Source organism: Camelina sativa, chromosome 3 (genome assembly GCF_030686135.1).
Source record: "Camelina sativa cultivar CO46 ecotype springtype chromosome 3, ASM3068613v1".
Lineage (NCBI taxonomy): Eukaryota > Viridiplantae > Streptophyta > Magnoliopsida > Brassicales > Brassicaceae > Camelina > Camelina sativa.
The window spans coordinates 26,697,784-26,718,733 of NC_141882.1; the positions used below are offsets into that span (position 1 = coordinate 26,697,784).

The window sequence follows — 20,950 nt, forward strand, 5'->3', positions numbered from 1 at the left end:
CCACCCATATCCTTCAATACACCGACTAGATGTGCATGTGAGATTGAAAGGTTACTGATATCTGGCCATGTTGATGAGTTAGGTTTCACGTCGTCTGTTCCACTCAATGGTTGATGCGTGTTTCTTCTACCACCTTTGGTATTTTCTTCACGATGTCTATGGTAAGGTTTATCATCTCTACTTGTTCTTTCGTTCCTCACCACCCGGGAATAAGATCGTGGTGAACGTAGCTGGCAATGAGCCGAGTCTTCTTCCCACTTTATGTGCCCACGCACGTGAGAGAACGTCTTCCATTGTTCTGCACTGGTACTTCGTAAGTTCCTTGTACAAATCGCCGTTAGGAAGCAAGCCCCTTTTGAAGGCAGATATGGCAGTAGATGTGTTGCAACTGGGTATCGACACCTTCTCCTTGTTGAAACGTCCCACATAGGCACGCAACGATTCATCACTCTTCTGTCGTACTTCATAAAGGTCATCTGATGTCTTCTCCAAGTTTCTGCTATTTGCAAATTGCTCAACAAAAAGGTCTGTCAACGATGCAAACGAGTTTATTGAGCCATTTGGCAAGTTGATAAACTACTAAAGCGCAGCCCCCGTAAGGCTTGAGCCAAAACCCTTGCACATAGTAGCTTCTCTGCACTCTTTTTGGATAGCCGTCGTGAACATCCGTTGTTTGTATTGCGCTATGTGGTCATCCGGGTCGGATGTTCCATCATACATCTTCATTGTTGGTAACATGAACTTTCTCGGCATCTCAGTGAGCGTAATTTCGTCAGAAAAAGGTGTATCAGCATAAGAGTGCAAGTTGCTTTTCCGAATCGGTGGAGCCACTCCTGGCAGTCGTTCAATCATAGCTTCTACTGCACCCAAGCGTTTTGTAATCATAGCTTCCAAGTAAGTGGCTTCAGACAATTTGGTATATGGCTCATGCTCGATTCCTGTCATGCGCGTTGTGTTGACAACTCCTTGTTGGTCCAAGTTTTCTTCCTGGATAAGGTTTTCACGTGCCTGCCTTGTTTCAGGGTTTCCTCCGCTGTTCTCTTCCTGACGAGGAGTCTGTAGCCGTTCATCTCCGGTTGTGGGTGTTTGATTATTGGCTATAGGCGTTGAGTTAAGGTATTGCATCTGATTCACTTGCACGCCACGAAATCTAGAACTTCCTTCGGTGAACATCCTTTCTGCTGTCATTAGCGAAGCGTTCTCCTCCCTTAGCCTAGCGTTATCAGCCTCGATCTGTGATAGCTTCTGCACAACATCGTTCAGCTTTGTAGTCAAGGCTTCAAGCTGAGCAGCAACAGTCGTGTCGATGTTAGTCGTGTCACCTCCGTTTCCCGTAATCTCACGTAGCTTACTCTAGAGCCCATCCTTCTAGCGCCAATTGTTTGGGCAAAAGTAATCGATTCTTTTAGAGACTACGCAAACAGGAAATATATGTTGAATAATCGCTTTTTATTGATCAAGGTATCGAGCTCAAATACAAGAGTTTAAGGCACAACGAGTCAATATAAGAACCCTAGCAATGCTTTGGAATTGAGTCGTGTGGCTGTGTTTTTGGTCTCTTGCTTCGCTTTCGATCCCGTGTCGTATTGTGTTAATATCACTTCATTTATATAGAGGAGTCCTTTTACCCAGGGCTTGAGCCATCGCCTCTACATGAGATAAGATCGTTTTGAATATTCTCCTCAAGAGATAGACTCGAATGTTTTCTTAACGATATTGGTAGCAATATCCTGTTGTGGGCCGTATTGACTCATTGCTTACCATTACGGCATGTTACCGTTACAGCCCATATTGACTCAATGTTCACTGTTTCGGTCGGTATTGACCCAATATTATAGAGAATGCGTAATCTTCTATTATTTGTAGAATATATCATAATTATAATAGAATTCATCTATTATAACTTACATGATTAAAATTATGATCAACAATAATAAATACCAATATCTAGCTATGTTTAAGGTTTAATCTCCAACACATAGTAATTTGGCTCGTACACACAATTTTATTCTTCATTTAGATTTTGGATTGTTTGTTTTGTTTATGTTTACATGATAAAACAGTGCGTTTATCAAACAATATAATGGTAATTATAAACAGAAGCGTGAAGTGTAATTAAAAAAAAATAGACTAGCATCCATATATTTTAAATGATGTTTAACTAAAAAACTGAATATTATTCAACGTAAACATCATATATAACGTGTTAATGCAAACAGAAACACAAGTTTCTTGAAGAATATAATTTATTGTGCATCATGTGATCATATTTCACAACATTTCTTTTACTGATAAAGAGCATGACTAATTGGTTGTCTTATATTTGTCCAAAAAAAAAAATGGTTGTCTTATGAATCCCATGTCATGTCATAGATGCGTTACAATAGTCATAAAAATCCTGATTATGACAGTGATTGTGAGCTAATGAAGTCTAAGACAACAATAAGAAATGAGAAATAAATTATTAAACTATACAAATTTAAAAAAATATATATATATTTCTAAAAATCCCTTACCCATAAACCAAATCACATGCACACAATCAGTTTTCAAATATTCTACGTTTGGTGGAATTACTCTATAGTCTTTACTCTTTAGGTTCTATACAATATTCAAACCCACCAAATCTACTTACACAAAACTTTAGTACTATTGAAAATTTTAAAACATTAGATAGCAAACAAAATAAAGAGAGGCTCCTAATAAAAGCGCAATTAAAAACCGGTCGGAAAATACACCAATTGTGAGACTGAAGGAGTTATTGCTCAACTACTTCCTCTAACTCATAACCACAATCTCCAAACTTCACCACCGATTCCCAGAGACTTTTATTAACCTTCAAAACATTTATTTATTTTTCCAATCTTCAAATAGAGACACTCACACTCCTTATCTTCCTCATCCTCCATCCCACTTTCCTCTTCAATTAAAGGTAGATACCTCATTATATTAACACAAAATGGCTTCAGCGGCGGATCATGTGTTGGTGGTGGAAGATGGACGGCCAGCCACGGCGGATAATCCATCGGCTGGACCTGTTTATCGATGTAAGTACGCTAAAGATGGACTCCTCGATCTCCCTACTGATATTAATTCTCCTTGGCAGTTCTTTAGGTATGGATCTTGAGACCCTTCATAATCATTATTTTGTTTTATTTTAAACCTGTTGGTCCAATACTGTTTAATGAGCTAATTAATATAACAATCATCCTATAAGATATGTCTCACACTTTATGTATCAGTGAGGCTGTGAAGAAATATCCGAATGAGCAAATGTTAGGCCGACGCTTAACGACTGATTCTAAGGTACACATATTACATAATATACTCTAATATTACTAAACTTCTGTAGATAATTAACTGATTTCATTTCATTTTCTTCTCATGGCATCTCAAACAATGTGTGTGTGTATGTAGGTTGGTCCATATACATGGATCACATATAAGGAAGCCCACGATGCTGCAATTCGGATTGGATCAGCCATTAGAAGCCGAGGTGTTGATCCGGTAAATTCCATTAATATTTTGATCAACCAAGTGTAAAATTAATTAATAGTCGCAAAAAAAAAAAAAAATAGTTCTTCTTTTTGTCTTAGGGACATTGTTGTGGAATCTACGGATCTAACTGTCCAGAATGGATTATTGCAATGGAGGTAAACTAGACGATCTAAAATTTTGGGTTCAAATATTTTCCCATTTTATTATAGAGTTTCTCTAAGTGGTTTATATTGTAGGCCTGCATGAGCCAAGGGGTGACATATGTACCTCTATACGATACTTTAGGTACTCTACACGGATACATACGATCAAGCAATATTTTTAACACCATTTCTTTTCTTGAGATCAGGCTTTCTTCAAATATATTCATGACTTCTGAAAACCTAATTAATCCGAGGTTAAATCTTGATGAAACAGGCGTAAACGCAGTTGAATTCATCATCAACCATGCCGAGGTTTCGCTAGTATTTGTTCAAGAGAAGACAGTTTCATCCGTAAGTCCATTTTTTTATTAAAATCAGTCATACCCTAAATTCCATTTTACGTTTCTTGTCCGACAAGTTTTTCGTTGATTAACTCTTGAAAGCTTTTGTGTAGATCTTATCGTGCCAAAAAGGATGTTCTTCGAATTTGAAGAGTAAGTTAATAGTTAAATATATATATATATATATATATATATATAATTTATATTTCGAATCAATATGAGTTTTGAATCTGAGATATTTCTTTTGCCTCGGTTTTTGGTTTAGCTATTGTGAGCTTCGGGGAAGTCTCGAGTACACAAAAGGAAGAAGCTAAGAACCAATGTGTTTCTTTATTTTCATGGAACGAGTTCTCACTAATGGTCAGTGTTTATAACTAAACCAAAAAGAAAACTTCTTTTGCAAACATTAGGACTTACATAGGATTTACTTCATCAAGATTCAATTTTTTTTTTTCTCTCTTCTAGTGGGGTTTTAATTAATTATCTGAAAAAATTATCAGGGGAACTCAGATGAGACAAAGCTACCACCTAAGCGAAAGACAGACATCTGCACAATAATGTACACAAGCGGGACGACTGGAGAACCCAAAGGTGTAATCTTAAACAATGCAGCCATGTCGATCCAAGTTTTATCCATTGACAAAATGCTTGAAGTCACTGATCGACCGGTAATCTTCTTTGTCACACTTTATATCTATTAGTTAGGTTTTTATGTCTGTAATAACAACGCTTAAAGGCAATGACCAATAATGATATTAACAACAGTGATCAAATCATGTTTATTTAGGAATCGATGGTTAATAACACATTTTGAAGACACATTTTGGCGATCGATTAGGAAATACAAATTTAAAATGCTTACTATTTCCGCGCTGTCAATCCTTTTAAGTAATGACTTGTCACTCAAATGTGTTTTTAATCCATCGATGCTTAAATAAACAAGATTTTGATCGCCCGAAACTTGCTGCTAAGCTAGTTACTTCAAAACATATATGGTTTAGTTTTTGTCGCTGTCGCTGGTCGTTGGTGATTTCAAAACGAACCGGACTGTTATGGGACCAAAGCTTTGGAGTTTTCAAATTTAGCGCATACACAACTTACAAATATATTCTGGTTTATTTCTTTGGAAATTTTGTAGTGTGACACGAGCGATGTGTTCTTCTCGTACTTGCCATTAGCACATGTCTATGATCAAGTCATGGAGATTTACTTTTTATCTAGAGGCTCTTCTGTTGGATACTGGCGTGGCGTAAGTAAAAATGTTGCTTTTAATTTTTTTTGTTTGAATCCTTTTTGATCTTCTATTTTTTTACTTAATTTTTGTCCATTATCTTTTTCCTGTGACAGGACATACGGTACTTGATGGATGACGTTCAGGCTTTGCAACCTACTGTGTTTTGCGGTGTTCCACGAGTTTACGACAAAGTTTATGCCGGTAATACTTTTGATCAAGTCGAAAATCGAGTTTCGTCTAGTTTTTATTGTTGCTTATTAAATATTATTGTATGGTTGTAGGTGTAATGCAAAAAATTTCAGCTAGTGGCTTGATACGCAAGAAAATCTTTGATTTTGCCTATAACTAGTGCGTGTTTCCTTTGTTTCTCCAAATTAAACTGTTATATAACCTACAGATCAGGATGACTGAATATTTGAAATCATCTTGTCAATACAGCAAATTGGGGAATATGAAAAAAGGATTCTCCCAAGAGGAAGCTTCTCCTCGTCTAGACAGACTTATGTTCGATAAGGTTAGTATGTTATTTATAATGTAGAAATTGTAATATAAATTAATCTATATAATATAGTTCTGTATGGCATAATTTGGAATCAACTTTTTTTTTTTTACTCTTCTCTTTGAACTTCTTAAATGGAAGATAAGACGGAAATAACATAATAAACTTACATAGTCAGAATTGAATTTGTGACAGATAAAAGAAGCATTTGGAGGGAGAGCTCATATGTTGTTATCAGGTGCAGCGCCTCTACCACGTCATGTTGAGGAGTTCTTGAGAATCATTCCTGCCTCTAACCTCTCTCAAGGTTATGGTAAGTCTACCTGAACCGATTTTTAATTCATAAAACCGATCTTTTGGTTCAGGGATTAGCCGACTCTAATGAAATGTGACAGGGTTGACTGAGAGTTGTGGAGGAAGCTTCACGACCTTAGCCGGAGTATTTTCTATGGTGGGGACAGTGGGTGTGCCAATGCCTACGGTGGAGGCAAGGCTAGTGTCCGTACCGGAGATGGGTTACGACGCCTTTTCCGCTGATGTGCCAAGAGGAGAGATTTGTCTTAGAGGGAATTCAATGTTTTCTGGTTACCATAAAAGACAAGATCTAACTGATCAAGTCCTTATCGATGGATGGTTTCACACAGGTATTTAATTGATCTTGGTCTTGTAATTTTTCTAACTACGAATTTTTCTAATGTATGTCCAGAGTATTTCTTAAGTAGTATTTCCACCCGACGTTTTGAATGGTCATTTTGACATTTACATAGTGAATATAATTGTAAAATTTGATTATATTGATATGTGTAGGAGATATTGGAGAATGGCAAGAAGATGGTTCAATGAAGATCATAGATAGGAAGAAGAACATCTTCAAGTTGTCTCAAGGTGAATATGTTGCTGTCGAAAACCTCGAAAACACTTACTCAAGATGTCCCCTCATCGCTCAGGTATTTATCCAAATTTATTTTTTAAAATGGTATTTTTGTTTCAATAACCATAATCACAGTGTAATTGGCTAAATGTTGTCTAACAATAGTACTATATCTACCAATAATTTTGACAGATATGGATCTATGGAAACAGCTTTGAGTCGTTTTTGGTAGGCGTGGTTGTACCTGACAGAAAAGCTATTGAAGATTGGGCTAAACTCAATAACCAATTTCCCAATGATTTTGAATCTCTATGTCAAGATCTCAAAGCTCAAAAATACTTCTTGGATGAGCTCAACTCTACTGCAAAGCAATACCAAGTACGTACACACTTCTGATTAATCTCAATTTTAAAAAAAAAATTTGATTTTTATGAATGTTTAGAATAAATTATATTGTTTGTATTTGTAGCTTAAAGGATTTGAAATGTTAAAAGCTATTCATTTGGAACCAACCCCTTTTGATATTGAAAGAGATCTTATAACCCCAACTTTCAAGTTGAAAAGGCCACAGCTCCTCCAACATTACAAGGTAATCTTCTACTTACTTTCTTCTTTTCTTGATGAACCTTTAATTACCTATAACGGATTACCAAAATCACTTTCGTGATGTGTCGCAAATGTACTATGAATCTCTATGATCATGGACTTGTCCTTACTCATGCATATTACTTTTTTCTACTAATCCAGTTTTAAGAGTGAAAAACTAATTTTGTTGTTTATTTCAGGGCATAGTTGATCAACTTTATTCAGGAGCAAAGAGGTCCATGGCATAGACACCGACCGGGCTATTCATTTTCTGATGCTATTTTGGTTGTATGATATGTTAAAATTGTGTTCGGATCCTCTCTATATACACTCATCAATTGTAGATTGGAAAATCTCTATATTTTATATTAAGCAAAATTTACTTATTATTTTTTTTTTCTTGATAAGTATTATCCTTTAGATTTGAAGTCAATTTTTAATCAAAACAAAGTTATCTATTTGAGTTGAAAACACAATTATGAATTATTAACTTTAAGTGATCCATATGGTGCCACCGCAAAAGATAGTAAAACGGAGGTAAATTTCTCTTTCTCTTTGTGGGTGATTTCACATTTACCTAAAAATAATATATAAATCAACTTAATTGTATCATTCTCATACGATTGATTGATCATAATCATAAAAGTTACATAAATATATTAGTCGTTAAAAGTGAAACAAATACATATCACGTCTTTCTCTTTCTTAATATTAGCATTGGATTTTGTAGATTGATCATAAACTAAATAAAATTAAATGAGCAAACAAGTAACATACTACTCTTACTTACTTGATCTAATTATTTTCTTTCTAAATAAAAACAATGTTATCTGCTAAACGATGTTTGTAACCAAAAATATGTTTCACGAACCGACAGGTGTCTAGCTTTGGAGTCCATATCATTTGATAAAACCAAAAGATTAAGTCATGGTCAAAAGAAAAACGGATGATTAGAGCAATCTAATCGCATTTAGCCATTTACATACTTATTGCACAATGCACATGTCTTGACACAACACGGAGAAGGAAAAACGGATTATCAGGAGATCTCTCCACGTAGCATATAATAATCTCTTTTTTTTTTGGGTTGCAATGCACGAAATAGCTAAACATGATTCCTTCGTCAAATCATAAAGATTAATAAAACCAGATTCTTGAAATGTTTCGGTCCGTCAAACAAGGCCAGATATCATGCATGTGTTGGGTGATCTCAATACAATGCTAATAAGAAACTTTAGAGTATATAATTTACGTTTATACTAATAACTAAGCTAAAACGAGTGATATACAAGTGTAACAGTCCACACGAGACAAAATTATTTAACTCTTATTTATAGTATTTGTAGATAGGGAAAATTCCCGAAAAAAACATGAACTAATTTTTATTTGGAAGAAAAAAACACCAACTTTTAAGGCTTCCAAAAAAATACATCAACTAATTTTTTCTTGTATAATAAAACCCAAACTATAAAATATTGATATTATTCCAATTTTACCCTTTAAAAAAGATACTTGTGTAAATCATTTTATTTGACTTGCTGTGTAAATTGGTGTTGCCATTGTTTTTTAAAAAAAACTTCAGAGGGTAAAATTGGAATAATTGTTTTTGTTTGATATCATAGGTACGAATCTGTCAATATTTTATAGTTTGGATTTTATTATTCACGAAAAAATTAGTTGATGTATTTTTTTGGAAGCCTTAAAAGTTGGTGTTTTTTTCTCCCAAATAAAAATTAGTTCATGTTTTTTTCGGGAATTTTGTAGATACGCTCTATTGATACGGTTACGTGCTTAGATTTCTTAATTGAACTAATCGCGTAGATTGTATATATTTGTTGTATAGACGAAGTGGTCACGTGTCCATGTTAGACGATGACCTGATAATCTGATATGTCTTCATAAAACCTTTTTTTTACAACCTTTCAATTCATGCTATAATATCTTTAAGATATTTTAAAGACATTTTTAGATACTTGATTAAAATATCTCTTAAGATATTATTTTCAACGCACAATCAGTTTGCTTACCCCTGGGACTTCGGTTCGGTTTGTTCGGATTGAACCGAATAAACCGACAAATTCAGATTTCGGTTTTCGATAGAGAAATAGGATGTTAACCGATCGGTTGCAATTAAATTAGGAATTTGGTTTCGGGTTAATCGGGTTCGGAATCTGATTTCCGATCGGTTTTCGTTAACCGAGGTATAAAAGCTTATTAACACTAAACCTAATCAGATTCACTCTGCAGCCAACTCTCTCAAAGACTCAAACGGTTGTGCGACTCAAAGGCGATTCTTTCGCCGTGAACACCAAACTCCGACTCACTGACTTTTCTTCATCGTTTCTTCTCTCCTACTCGTAATCTCTTCTTCTATTGCTCTTCTTCGTCTTCTAACAAGTATATCGGCGGGGGAAAATCAGATTTTGTGAACCCTAATCCCCAAATCAAAAAGGTAGACTCTGGTTCCTTTCAATCTCTGTTCTTATAATCGAAATGGTTTAAACCCCTTGGGTTTCTGTTAATTTGTAGTAGCATAATCTCGTTAATCTCGGATTTAAAACAAAACCCTAACCCTAAATTTTTTAATTCGATTTATTTTCAAAATTTTGTTATAGTTTCTTGATTTCTTCTTATAGGTTGTTAAGTGTAGTCATGTTGTTTTTAGTATTGAAGTTTTAAGCTGAAATTAACCACAACTTAGGGTTTCTGTTAGTCGATTGAATTGAGTAGACTTTTCTTGATGGTAAACTTGTTTAAACTTCTCTAATGCTAAGCGTCTTTTATGCTTTGTAGATGGAGGCTGAAGATTACGACCCTAACGTCCAGAAGGATGGTGAAGAACCTGTTATCATAGAAGGAACTGCTCAGGCTGGGACTGCTGAGGCTGCGGCTGCTGCGGGTGGGAATAAAAGATCAAAACCAGACTCTGGTTTACAACCTAAGGCGAAGAAGAAGTATCCTAAAAGGGCTCAGGTCTAGAAACACTTCATTCAAAGGAATGATGATGATCCATTCAGCTTCTGTAAGTATTGTCAGCAACAGGTTGGGTGTGATACAAAGCTATCAGGGACTAGTGCGATGAAGGGTCACATAAAAAGATGCCAAAAGTTTAAGGATTTCAATGCGACGGAAACTCAGACTGCTTTAGGTGCTGATAAGAGGGGGGGATATGAGGGTCATTAAGTATGATCCTCAGCTTTTTAGGCAGTGTACTAATCAGCTGGTTGTGATGAATGAGTTACCTTTTTCCTTTGTTGAATCCGAACAGTGGAAGCGCTTTTTTTAAAACATTCTGCCTTTGTACCAAACTTTCTCGAGAAGGACCTCTTCGAAGGACATAGCTGGAATGTTTGTGCAAGAGAAAGAAGAGTTGAAACACTTGTTTGGTGTTGAGCAGCAAAGAGTTTCTCTTACGATAGATATATGGGTTTCACAAACAACCTCTGTCAACTACATGGTGGTGACTGCTCACTGGATTGATGAGAAGTGGGCAATGCAGAAAAGGATACTTAGCTTTAAGGTAGTGACTGATCACAAAGGAAACACCATTGCAGGACAGCTTTTGGATTGTTTAGATGAATGGGGGATTAAGAAAGTCTTCGCAGTGACTGTTGACAATGCTAAGAATAATGACAAGGCTTTGGGGGGTTTTAGAAGACAGAGGTTAGAGTGGATAGTTCTTTGGGTTTCCCTTATGATGTCCACTCATGGTGGAAGTGCAACAGCCAGAAGTTCCCAATCTTATCTGCAATGGCTAAGGATGTTCTAGCTATTCAAGTCTCCTCTGTTGCTTCGGAATCAGTTTTTAGCACAAGTGGTCGAGTCTTGGATTCATATAGGAGTTCTTTAACTCCTTATATGGTTGAGGTTCTGATTCTCACACAACAATGGCTTAGGTGCAACTTCAAAGCAGATGATGAAGTTGCAAACATAACCCAAATGATGGAGGATGTTGCATTCTTTGAATCCCTTGGTAAGTATAACATTTCTGTTTATATACATTTCGTCATACCATCTTACTTATAAGTTCTCACACTTGTTTGTTTTCATTGTGTAGATTCACGGAATGCACAGACTCAATGAAATTCTTTATATAAGTTGAGTATTTCAATTTATGTGTTCTTGCTTGTTACTTGATAGTTTATTGACTGTTGGAACAAACCGATTATAAGTTCTAAGGCTTCTTTGTTTTCAATGTTTACAGGTAATCATAGGCTGCTCTTTTGTCCTTTTTGATGTGGATTAGCAGCTTTAACTTAACTATTGGCGCAAATGGAAGCTCCTCATACCTCATTAGTACATTTTGACTAGGATAAGGAGCATGCGACCAAAACCAACAGCCAACAGCCTTATTGTATTGATTCAATACCCCCTCTCTCTCTTTTGAACAATGTGAGGGTATTGTCTCAATTCTAAACTGTTCTTGAGGCTTCTTTTGGTTCATACTTTCTGATGTATATCATGGAAAATATGGTCTGTAATGGTACATTGATGAGCAAAGTCTCTTTTTTTTTGGCTATTTCGGTTTAGAAAAACCGAACTACATTGTATGTCGGTTTTATTTGGATAAGAATTTTAGGCAGCAAGTCGACCCGAATTACCCGAGAACCGTTTAAACCGACCTGAATTTTTAATCGGATTATTTCGGAACCAATTTGAAAAATCCGAATAACCCTTAAAACCGATTAAACCGTTCCGAACATACCGAATATTCCGAAGTCCCAGGCTAAGTTTGATTGTGAAACTGCAATGCAAATAATGGATCACCATACCACATGCATCAAAGTCAACGTAATCTTGCTACGTTACAAAACCTACCAAAACAAGATATACAAGTAAATTGGATAAATAACGCCACATACATTCAAGTCAACGGAATCTTGCTACGTTTCAAAAACTACCATTTTAAGATATAAACGTATTATTGTACAGATGCAGTGGATATTATACGCCTCGTTTTCTTACTACTTTGGTTTTGGAAAGTTTACTTTTTCTTTTTGGAAAGAAGAAAAACATACACACATGACATGACCGATTCCATATGTCAAAACTCAAAACACTTATTTATTAATCAGTAAAATGTTTATTTGTTATGATAAAGACATATATACTTAGCTTTTTTTTTCCTATATTTATCATATATATGTCGTCTCTTGCATATTTAACATGTAACTAACTGGTAGTGGTTTTAGCCCAAAATAAAAAAACACATGTTATGTACGTACCTGCAGGCAGATAAATCATGCATATATTTTCATTAAAAAATATTAAAACAAAATTAAGATAGAACACTAAATTTTATAGCAGTATATTATAATAATCCAAAACTGTCACGTATGTATCACAAACCATGACGCGAATAAAGTTAGCATGTGATAATCAAAATTTTGGGATATTATAGAAAAATAGAGAACTTGATATATTATATGATTCCTTCTTAATAATATTGGATCTTCTTAACGATGTTGCTTTATGGTAAAAATATTGCTTTCATCATTACTGTAATACTGTTATAAAAAATTATTGTTCTCATTACTCAAAACTTTATCAAAATATTATTTCGGTTCTTTGTTTAACGAATAATGATAAATCAAAAGTATTTGTAACGATATGCTATCGTGGCTGGTATGTAGAACAGCCAAAATATGTCAAACTCGGTCGTAATAATTAGAATTTAGAAAATATAAAAAAAATAGGTTTGCACAAAAAAATATATATCTAAAATCATAGTATCCTCAGCTTATTTTCAAAAAATTATTTAATTCGAATAAGCAGAGGATGATACTTTTTGCATGGTTAATACAGTAACTAGAAAAAGAGTAATCACGACTCACAAGCTCATATTTTGTTTTTGTAATGATAACTAATATCATGTGATGTATAATAAAAGTTTATACAAGGAACAGTGATGGCCGGCCGACATATTGAACTTTGAAAAGAAAAAATTATATTCGCTCGATTCATTTTCTTTGATTCGTAATCCGTTTCCATTCGATCAAAAGTTTTTTATTTAATTTTAATTTATGGAACAAAATTATTATTAAATTTTAATATTCCTTAAAATCAGAAAAAAAGAATAAATATTATAATCTAAAGAGTTGAAGATCCAGTTTGTTTTTTTTGTCAATCAGCTTGCATTAGACTTAATTAGAGTTTGATATAATTAGGTCTGGTTGAACCGGTAAGCCCGATACAATTGGTATAGGAATAAATAGATTTAAACAAGGGTTTATCAGCATTTTAGTACGTTTTTGAAACTTAATAGTCAAAAACATACATACACTATTTATAATAGAGAAAAGAGGATGTTGTGAGATAGATGGTAATAGAGATAGAATTTTGAGTGTGGCCAGGGGAGAGAAGAACATTACTAAAAGGTCATACTCAATAGTTTTAGGAAAAAAAAAGGAGAAACTAAGAGGGATAAAGCGGAGAAATAGGAGAGAGAAGAAGTTGGTTTGATTTTTTTTTTTTTAAAGAATTCTTCCTTCTTATATGCTCCCAACGATCTAAAAAAAATGCTGGCTAATTAAAATTTTTTTAAAAAAATTTTAAAGATAGATAAAAATCTATGTTTTTTATTTGTAATTTGATATGCAGTTTGTTTGATGATTTTATTTGAAAATGTTAAATATGTTTTACAAATTTTGTATCTCGTACACCTTATAAAGTGTACATATGTCTGTACACATTATTAAGAGTACAAATATGTGTACATATTATTAATAGTACAGATGTTTGTACACATTATTAAGTGTACAAATGTAATTTGTTTAATTCTTTGGGTTCTAGATGTCTGTACAAATGTTTGTAATGCAATGATTTTGTAAAAATTACATCTGTACACTTAATAATGTGTACACACATTTGTACTTTTAATAATGTGTACACACATCTGTACTGTTAATAATGTGTACGGCTACAAAAGATATATATATATATATATAATATTTTAAAATAATTAAACAAAATTTATATCAATTTTTAAAGAAAAAAATCTAGATTTTTTGTATTTAAAAAGTTTTCTAAAAAAATTGCATTAACAATTATTTGAAAAAATCAAGAAATGAAGAGAAAAAGAGACAATGGCATAAATGTAATTAAGAGGATTGCTTAATGGCAAAAAAGGCTGAAAAATAGACAAACAGTAATAAAAGTGGTTTTTTCTAATTATAAATAGTGAATGTATCTTATTCCTAATTATGTTTGAAAAATGTATCATTTTACCAAATATCTCTTTAAACAATTAGATAAAACAGGGATAGATAGAGAGTTTTTCGCAATCTCATCAGCTCGCTGATTCCTCTCTTGAGGGACAAAGATGAAGGAGACTTCTTCAAAACTCGATGATAGCAAGAGGATATCATGTAGAATCCCATGAATCTCCTTCAGTTAGAGTTCCAAATTAATCGCTCTGATCAACTGTTGTGAGTCAGAGGCGAACAAAAGCTTCTGATAGCCTAGATCAGAGGCGTGTTAAAAGGCCAGGTACAATGCTATTGCTTCAGCCGTAAGTGGCGATCTGATATGGTGTGAGTTACCACTTCCCGTTCTTTAAGAGTTTGAGGAAGTATCGGTGAAGATCCAGCAAAAGTCGGCATCTCGAGAGTCTTCCTCCCAGGCTGCATATGTAGAGCATCTTACCAGGTCTGGAGTAAATTCCGCTCGTTGCCGGTGCGTAGTGGTGTGCAATCTTGGATTTTCTGGGGTTTGGCTTAAGAAACATTTTCGGGTTTGAGTAATAGCCTGCATCATCGCATCCATTGGGGGAATAGATCTCTGTTCGAAAATGAGCTTGTTGCGGCATGTCCAAATCATCCACAGGATCCAGGCTCCAAGAGCCCCATCCGCAATTTCGGTCGGTGGTAAGCAGATAAGATACCGAGAACATTCAATACCCACTTTCATACTTTGAATACCAGTTGGGTCAAATTCAAAAAAAAAAGAATACCAGCTGGGTCGAATCAACTTTTGGCCGGCATCTGCTCCCAAACTTTCCTGGCAAAGGTACAATGAAAGAAAAGGTGGAGTCTAGACTCCTCTTGACCACAAAAAGGGCAAGTAGCAGCTCGGTTAATACCGCGACTTCTCAAGTTCTCACCCGTTGGAAGCACATTCCTCATTATCTTCCAAAGAAAGAATTTAATCTTCAGTAGGAAATGTAAGTTCCAAATCTTTTTCTCCCAATTAAAACCATAGTTTGGATCTTCATATTGTGATTGATGCTCTCGCCTCATAGTTAGTGCCTGATAACCTGATTTTGCTGTATATTCTCCAGAATTTGTGAGCAGCCATATAAGTGATCATCTGCTCCATGTAAGGTAGGTCGGATGGCCAAGATCTCTTTTTCATATTCCAGGAGTAAGGATTTCACTTTCTGTGTGTTCTACTTCAAGGTTGAGGGGCATATAAGATCTGCTACGGTTAAATGTTGGGAGGTTTCAGGAGGTGGTCCCATTGGGCGAGTGGTGAGGAGAGGGACAACCAAGGATTATGCCAAATCCGAGTTGATGTCCCGGATCCTATTGCCTTTCCTAGATGGGTTTTAATCAAGTCTCTGCCAATACAAATTCCTCTCCAGCCATGAGAAGCAGAAGAAGGGAAGGTGCATTTTAGGAAGCGAGAGTCGCGACAGTATCTGCCTAGTAGGATCCTTGCCAAGAGGCTCTTTGGGTGGGTTAAGATTTTCCAGCTCACCTTGGCTAGGAACGCGTCGTTGAAGTCTGGTATGTCTCAAAAGCCTAGACCCCGTTCTCTTTTTAGGTTTGTCATTTTTGACCAGGCTATCCAACACATCTTTTTATTATCTTCAGACTCATCCCACCAGAAACGAGTGAGGATTGGATACGATTACAAGGCAACCCTGGCAATTTAAAACGAGACATGGCATATGTGGGCATTGAAGCAAGCACTGATTTCAGCATAGTAGTCTTCCCAGCAGGAGAAAGTGACATATTCGACCAGCTTCTTGAGTCCTGCTTTATCCTGTCAACTATGGTGTTGAACATATCCGTTTCTTCCGAGCAAAGAGCTCTAAAAGTCCCAGATACTTACCGAGTCCGCCCACTTGTCTCACTCCTAAGACTTGCATCGCCTCAGTCCATGTGTGAAGATCCAATTTGCTTATATATATCTATATATATATATATATACTAGATAAAAATCCGTCCGATGAGCGGGTTTAAAGTTTTGTAAATAAAATTAAATTTAACAGAAATATATTAAAATTTGTTGTACATTATTTATAAGTTTTATTTTTTGCTATAATATACTGATTTATATCCATGTACAAATCTTTTATTTATGTTACCATTAAAAGTGTATTTTTTACACCTAAATATATTGTATGTTACAAATATATTCTTTACCACCACCTAGAAAATGTATGTATGAACACATTAAGCAAATTATTATATATCTTTTTACTTTCACTTTTGCATAGTTTATTTAATTACTAAAATTATTAGCTCAAAAAACATTGCGAATCAAAAATATATTACATATTATACTAATTAATGATGTATCATCACAATAGTATATGACCAACCAGGGAGAGAACCTCGGCTCTGCCCTCCTCCCTTATGGAGAGAACTTTGCGTCCAACCTCCTCCATCATGGAGAGAACCTTGGCTCCACCTTTCTTATTTGGGGAGATAATCTTGCGTCCTACCTCCTCCACCTTCCTCCCTGGGGGAGATAATCTTGTGTACGACCGCCTCTACCTTGCTCCCTTGAGGAGATAACCTTGCATCTAACCTTCTCCACCATAGAGAATCTCGGCTCTGCCCTCCTCATGTATGGAGAGAACATGTTCATGTTTTTTAGCTATCTCAAATAGTTTTATATAGTTATATTTCCCAAACTAATTATAAAACTTGTATAAGTTATTCAAATTAAGAAAACTAAATTTTCTTTCGAATATTGTATATTTTATCACTACAATTTTTTTCTATTCTTCTATATATACTATTAATTGTTATCTATATTTGAATGGAACTTTAGATAGATAAGAAAATTATGTAGAAAGTAAATTACGGAAAAGTGATTGTTCTTTCATAAAAGAGCAACATAACGGTTAATTGGTTATCACAAATAGTTTAAAATATCGGGCTGGTTAGAAAATCATGATAAAGTAAATATACGATAGATAGAGCTGATGTGTTTGTATTTTATGGGATTTTAACAATGGTTTTTACACTTGTTTTGAGTCTTTTGTTAGGTCCTAGTGTGCTTTTAGAGTCTTTTACGAGTTTGTACAGGTTTTAGGTTGCTTTTGAAGGAAACTGAGTGTTTTGGGGATGAAGACAAGCATCTGGAACCAATTTGGTGAAGACTGATCGGACTAGCAAGCAGATGGAGCAAACACAGAAAAGCATCTATTGTTGAGTAGTTTCTTTATTGGGTTTCGGGTTTCAAAGGGGTTTATAATTCTCTAACGCTGGTGTTTTAGATTTGGGGGCTGATCTATTTTGTTCTTCATCTATTGTTGTTCTTAAAGCCTAAACTAGATTAGCTACCTAGTTTATGATCATAGGTTAAATTCATCGGGGCACCGAAAGTGTTGTTGAGTTGCTAGAAAAGAACATAGGTGAGCAAGGTGGACCTTAGCCAACAGAAGTTGAAGTTGAGGCACCTTGTGAACAGATCAAACCTAAACTTTTATTGCTTGCTTGGTTTGCTAGGTCCAAACGATGGTTTAGGGCTTAGTGAATACATTGCATAGATAGTTAACGTTGCGGAAGTAGGTTAGCTTTACAACCGTGATTTGAGTTCTAGAACGGTTTTTAACGCATCCCCATCTAACCACCTTAGTCCCGAGAATTATATCCCCATAGATTCCCTGCACCCAATATTTCCTTTTTGAATTTAAACCAACTTATTTAATTTCTGTTTTTGATTAGTTACTTGAAACACAAACTTCCTTTTTCTGTCTTAGCTATATTCGATCTTCATAGTCTCAAAGTGCAATTGTTTGGTCTCTGTGGATTCTATCCTAAAGTGTTACAACGATACCACTAGAACAAGAGCAAAAGTTATTTTCACTCAATTACTCTGTTTTCTCTCAATCATGTGAAGAAAGAAAGAAAATATATATTATATATAGATTTGACCTTCAAAAATGTTATCATATATCAACAATAAAGACAAACTAATAATAAATCATTTATTTTATTTTGTGTTACTCCACTTTTTTTTGCTTTTCCATCTATTTATTATACAATTCATATCTATATAAATTATAAGTATTATATCTTTATATATATTATGAAATTATATTCATCAAACTAATTATAAAAGCCACTTCAAATTATTCAAATTAAGCAAAACTTTCGCTTCGAATATTGTAATGTTTATTACTACATTTTCTTTAATTTTCTATACTTTTCGGTCTAGATTAATTAATAGTTTATAGATTTCAAGGGATCTTTAGGTATATAAGAGAAAATGAATATGATACTCAAGTTCGCCCTAATTTATCTCCCAAACGTGAATATCGAGACGCCGCTTCTACCACACATCTCTGACACCGGTGGGGCTTTCGACCGCCGACATCGAGAATTCCTGACCTTGAACCCCCTCTCTACCTTCTTGTACTATCCTAGATTGAAGTCTCAATCTTTTCCCCTTTTTATTTCCTCTTTTGAACTCTTCCTCTTCCCTTCCCGAGAACCCAAATCGTAGTAAAGGTTTGTTCACCATCGTTTTCAAAATGAGCGCGAGTCTGGCAAAATCCACTCTTTACTCCATTGTCTCAACCTTTTTGACAGCGGCATTAGAGTCCAATTGTCCTTTCACCTTTAGATCTGGAATTCTTGTCGTCTCTGTAGAACCCTCTCCTCCTTCGCCACCTAAGTCTGCCGAGACGGAGACAGCGCCGAGGGAGATCGATGATTTCTTCAAAGAAACGACTCTTCTCCGTTAATCGACTCCCGCCTCAAGTAAAAGTCACCCTTTGAGCTTGGTATAACCGAACATGATTTCAACAGAGAAGCTGAAGCTCCCTTCACTCTCTTCCGGCAGTCACCGCGCTTCCAAATTTCCCGGATCTCTCACGGTATCTCTTCGATCTGTGGGGCTGGACCCTAAACCTATTTTCGGTCTGCAAGCATCCCAAGTGTTACTGCCCAATTCTCAAAAGCCCAGGTTCTCTCTAGGTCCTCTTGTTATCTGAGAAACATTGCCTACGACCATTGGTATCTCTCTTTGTTCGAAGACTGCATTGTAGACTCCGTTTTCCTAGAGTGTTTTGGATGTACATAGTTTATGCTAGACCCTTGGCTATTGCTTAATTAGTTTCATTGTTTGATGGGTATCTCAATTGGATGATTCAAGGCCTTGTGAATTCTGAACCATTTAGCGTCTTCAGTTCCCAACCTACCCTGATTATGCTACCAACGACCTATAGGATCAAGCTTGCTTCAACTCTTTTATTGAAAATTGGATTACATGCTTTGTGTGGATTTCTTTATTTCTTTGGAAAAGGGCGCCATATGAGAGAGAACCCACCTACATTGTTCCTTTTTGTCATATTTTCCTGGCTTGTTCTGAGTTATTCCCCCTTGTTTTTGTCTGATTGTCAAGGCTTGCAGGTCCCTGATCTTTTGCCGTGGACTCCAATGTGCTCACTCGACGAAGCAAAACAACCTTCCTTTAGTGTAGTTTCAAAGAACCGTACCCTGTCTGTGGTATCAGTAGCACAAAAGTATATGCATGTCTCCTATTCCTCAATACCAATCCGACTATCTGCTTTGTGTGGAATCCTTGCCTATGAGCGCCATCTGAGAGAGAACCCATCTGCACCATTACAGATTGATATATTATTCTGGCAATAATTGGCTTTTGATCCCTCTGTTTGGTATAATTATTTTTGTTTGCAGGTCTTTGGTCTTTCGCCCGGTACGCTAATGGTCTCATCCGACGTAGCTAGGCAACCAAATTTCAGCTTCTTCACCACCACCTGATCTGCTACCTACCGAATCTTTGTCAATGCATTGTTGCAATGGCACCTCGCTCCGGTGAGATCTTTGGCTCTTATTCCCTTTTCAGTGTCAAAGTGTAGTATGACTATGACTATCATGTTGTCTTTTGAATTCCTCAAGGATGATCAATCAAGCAACCATGATATTACATGCTTCAAGCTACATCTAAGTACTTGTTTCAAAGCTCTCATGAATTATTACTTGATGTCTTATTTTTATTTGTTTAAGGCTTTTGGGGAAATCCCTTTTTTGTAACCTTCTAATCTTTGGGATATGGATCTCTTATTATTGTATTGGTTGAGTTTTAATTAATGAAACCATATGTTTGTCCAAAACAAAAGAACAAAAAAGCAAAAAACAAAAAATGAATATGTAGAAAGGAAATAATGGAAAGTGAGTATTCTTAGGTAATAGAGAACAAATTAATGGTTATCACAAAAACTAAAAATATGGGTCTAGTTATAAAATCATGTTAGAATAAATATACTAAAAAGAAAAGCTAATTTCACTCAATTACTATATTTTGCTGCTAATCATGTGAACAAAAAGAAAGGTAAAATTCTATAGCTTTATGCTTTTAAAATTTATCATAGATAAAAACTAATAATAAATCATTTGAATTTATTTCTTTTTATTTTCTATTACTTAACCTTTTTTTTTTGCTTTTCCATTGATAGATATATAAATTATAAGTATTATACCTTTGATAGATATATAAATTATAAGTATTGTACCTCTATATATATATATATAATGAAATTTTTATTCTAGTACTCCTGTTTTTTTTTCTGCTTTTCCA

General features: G+C 35.1%; 2 protein-coding genes across 2 annotated transcripts; one reads left to right on the top strand and one right to left on the bottom strand.

Moving 5' to 3' along the window:
- Positions 1–177: 177 nt before the first annotated feature.
- LOC147947733 (uncharacterized) lies at positions 178–2,945 on the bottom strand. Its single transcript, XM_087507424.1, is given in 3 exon segments — positions 178–1,353; positions 2,636–2,649; positions 2,885–2,945. Coding segments are annotated over 3 exon segments (1,251 nt in total).
- Positions 2,434–7,560, top strand: LOC104779241 (long chain acyl-CoA synthetase 2-like). Its single transcript, XM_019243901.2, has 19 exons — positions 2,434–3,114; positions 3,243–3,306; positions 3,418–3,507; positions 3,597–3,653; positions 3,735–3,783; positions 3,916–3,992; positions 4,096–4,135; positions 4,248–4,342; positions 4,483–4,650; positions 5,121–5,231; positions 5,330–5,417; positions 5,498–5,564; positions 5,655–5,730; positions 5,911–6,028; positions 6,111–6,359; positions 6,523–6,662; positions 6,779–6,964; positions 7,056–7,175; positions 7,372–7,560. Exons 1-19 carry the CDS (start codon positions 2,960–2,962, stop codon positions 7,417–7,419), a joined length of 1,998 nt encoding a protein of 665 aa, XP_019099446.2. The 5' UTR covers positions 2,434–2,959; the 3' UTR covers positions 7,420–7,560.
- Positions 7,561–20,950: the final 13,390 nt, after the last annotated feature.

What these genes read in the sequence shown, in the direction of transcription:
- LOC104779241 (XM_019243901.2), top strand. Translation starts at nt 2,960, where the DNA reads ATGGCTTCAGCGGCGGATCATGTGTTGGTGGTGGAAGATGGACGGCCA. An exon ending in ACAGACTTATGTTCGATAAG is followed by an intron (nt 5,731 to 5,910) that starts GTTAGTATGTTA and finishes AATTTGTGACAG; the next exon opens with ATAAAAGAAGCATTTGGAGG. An exon ending in CGATGGATGGTTTCACACAG is followed by an intron (nt 6,360 to 6,522) that starts GTATTTAATTGA and finishes TGATATGTGTAG; the next exon opens with GAGATATTGGAGAATGGCAA.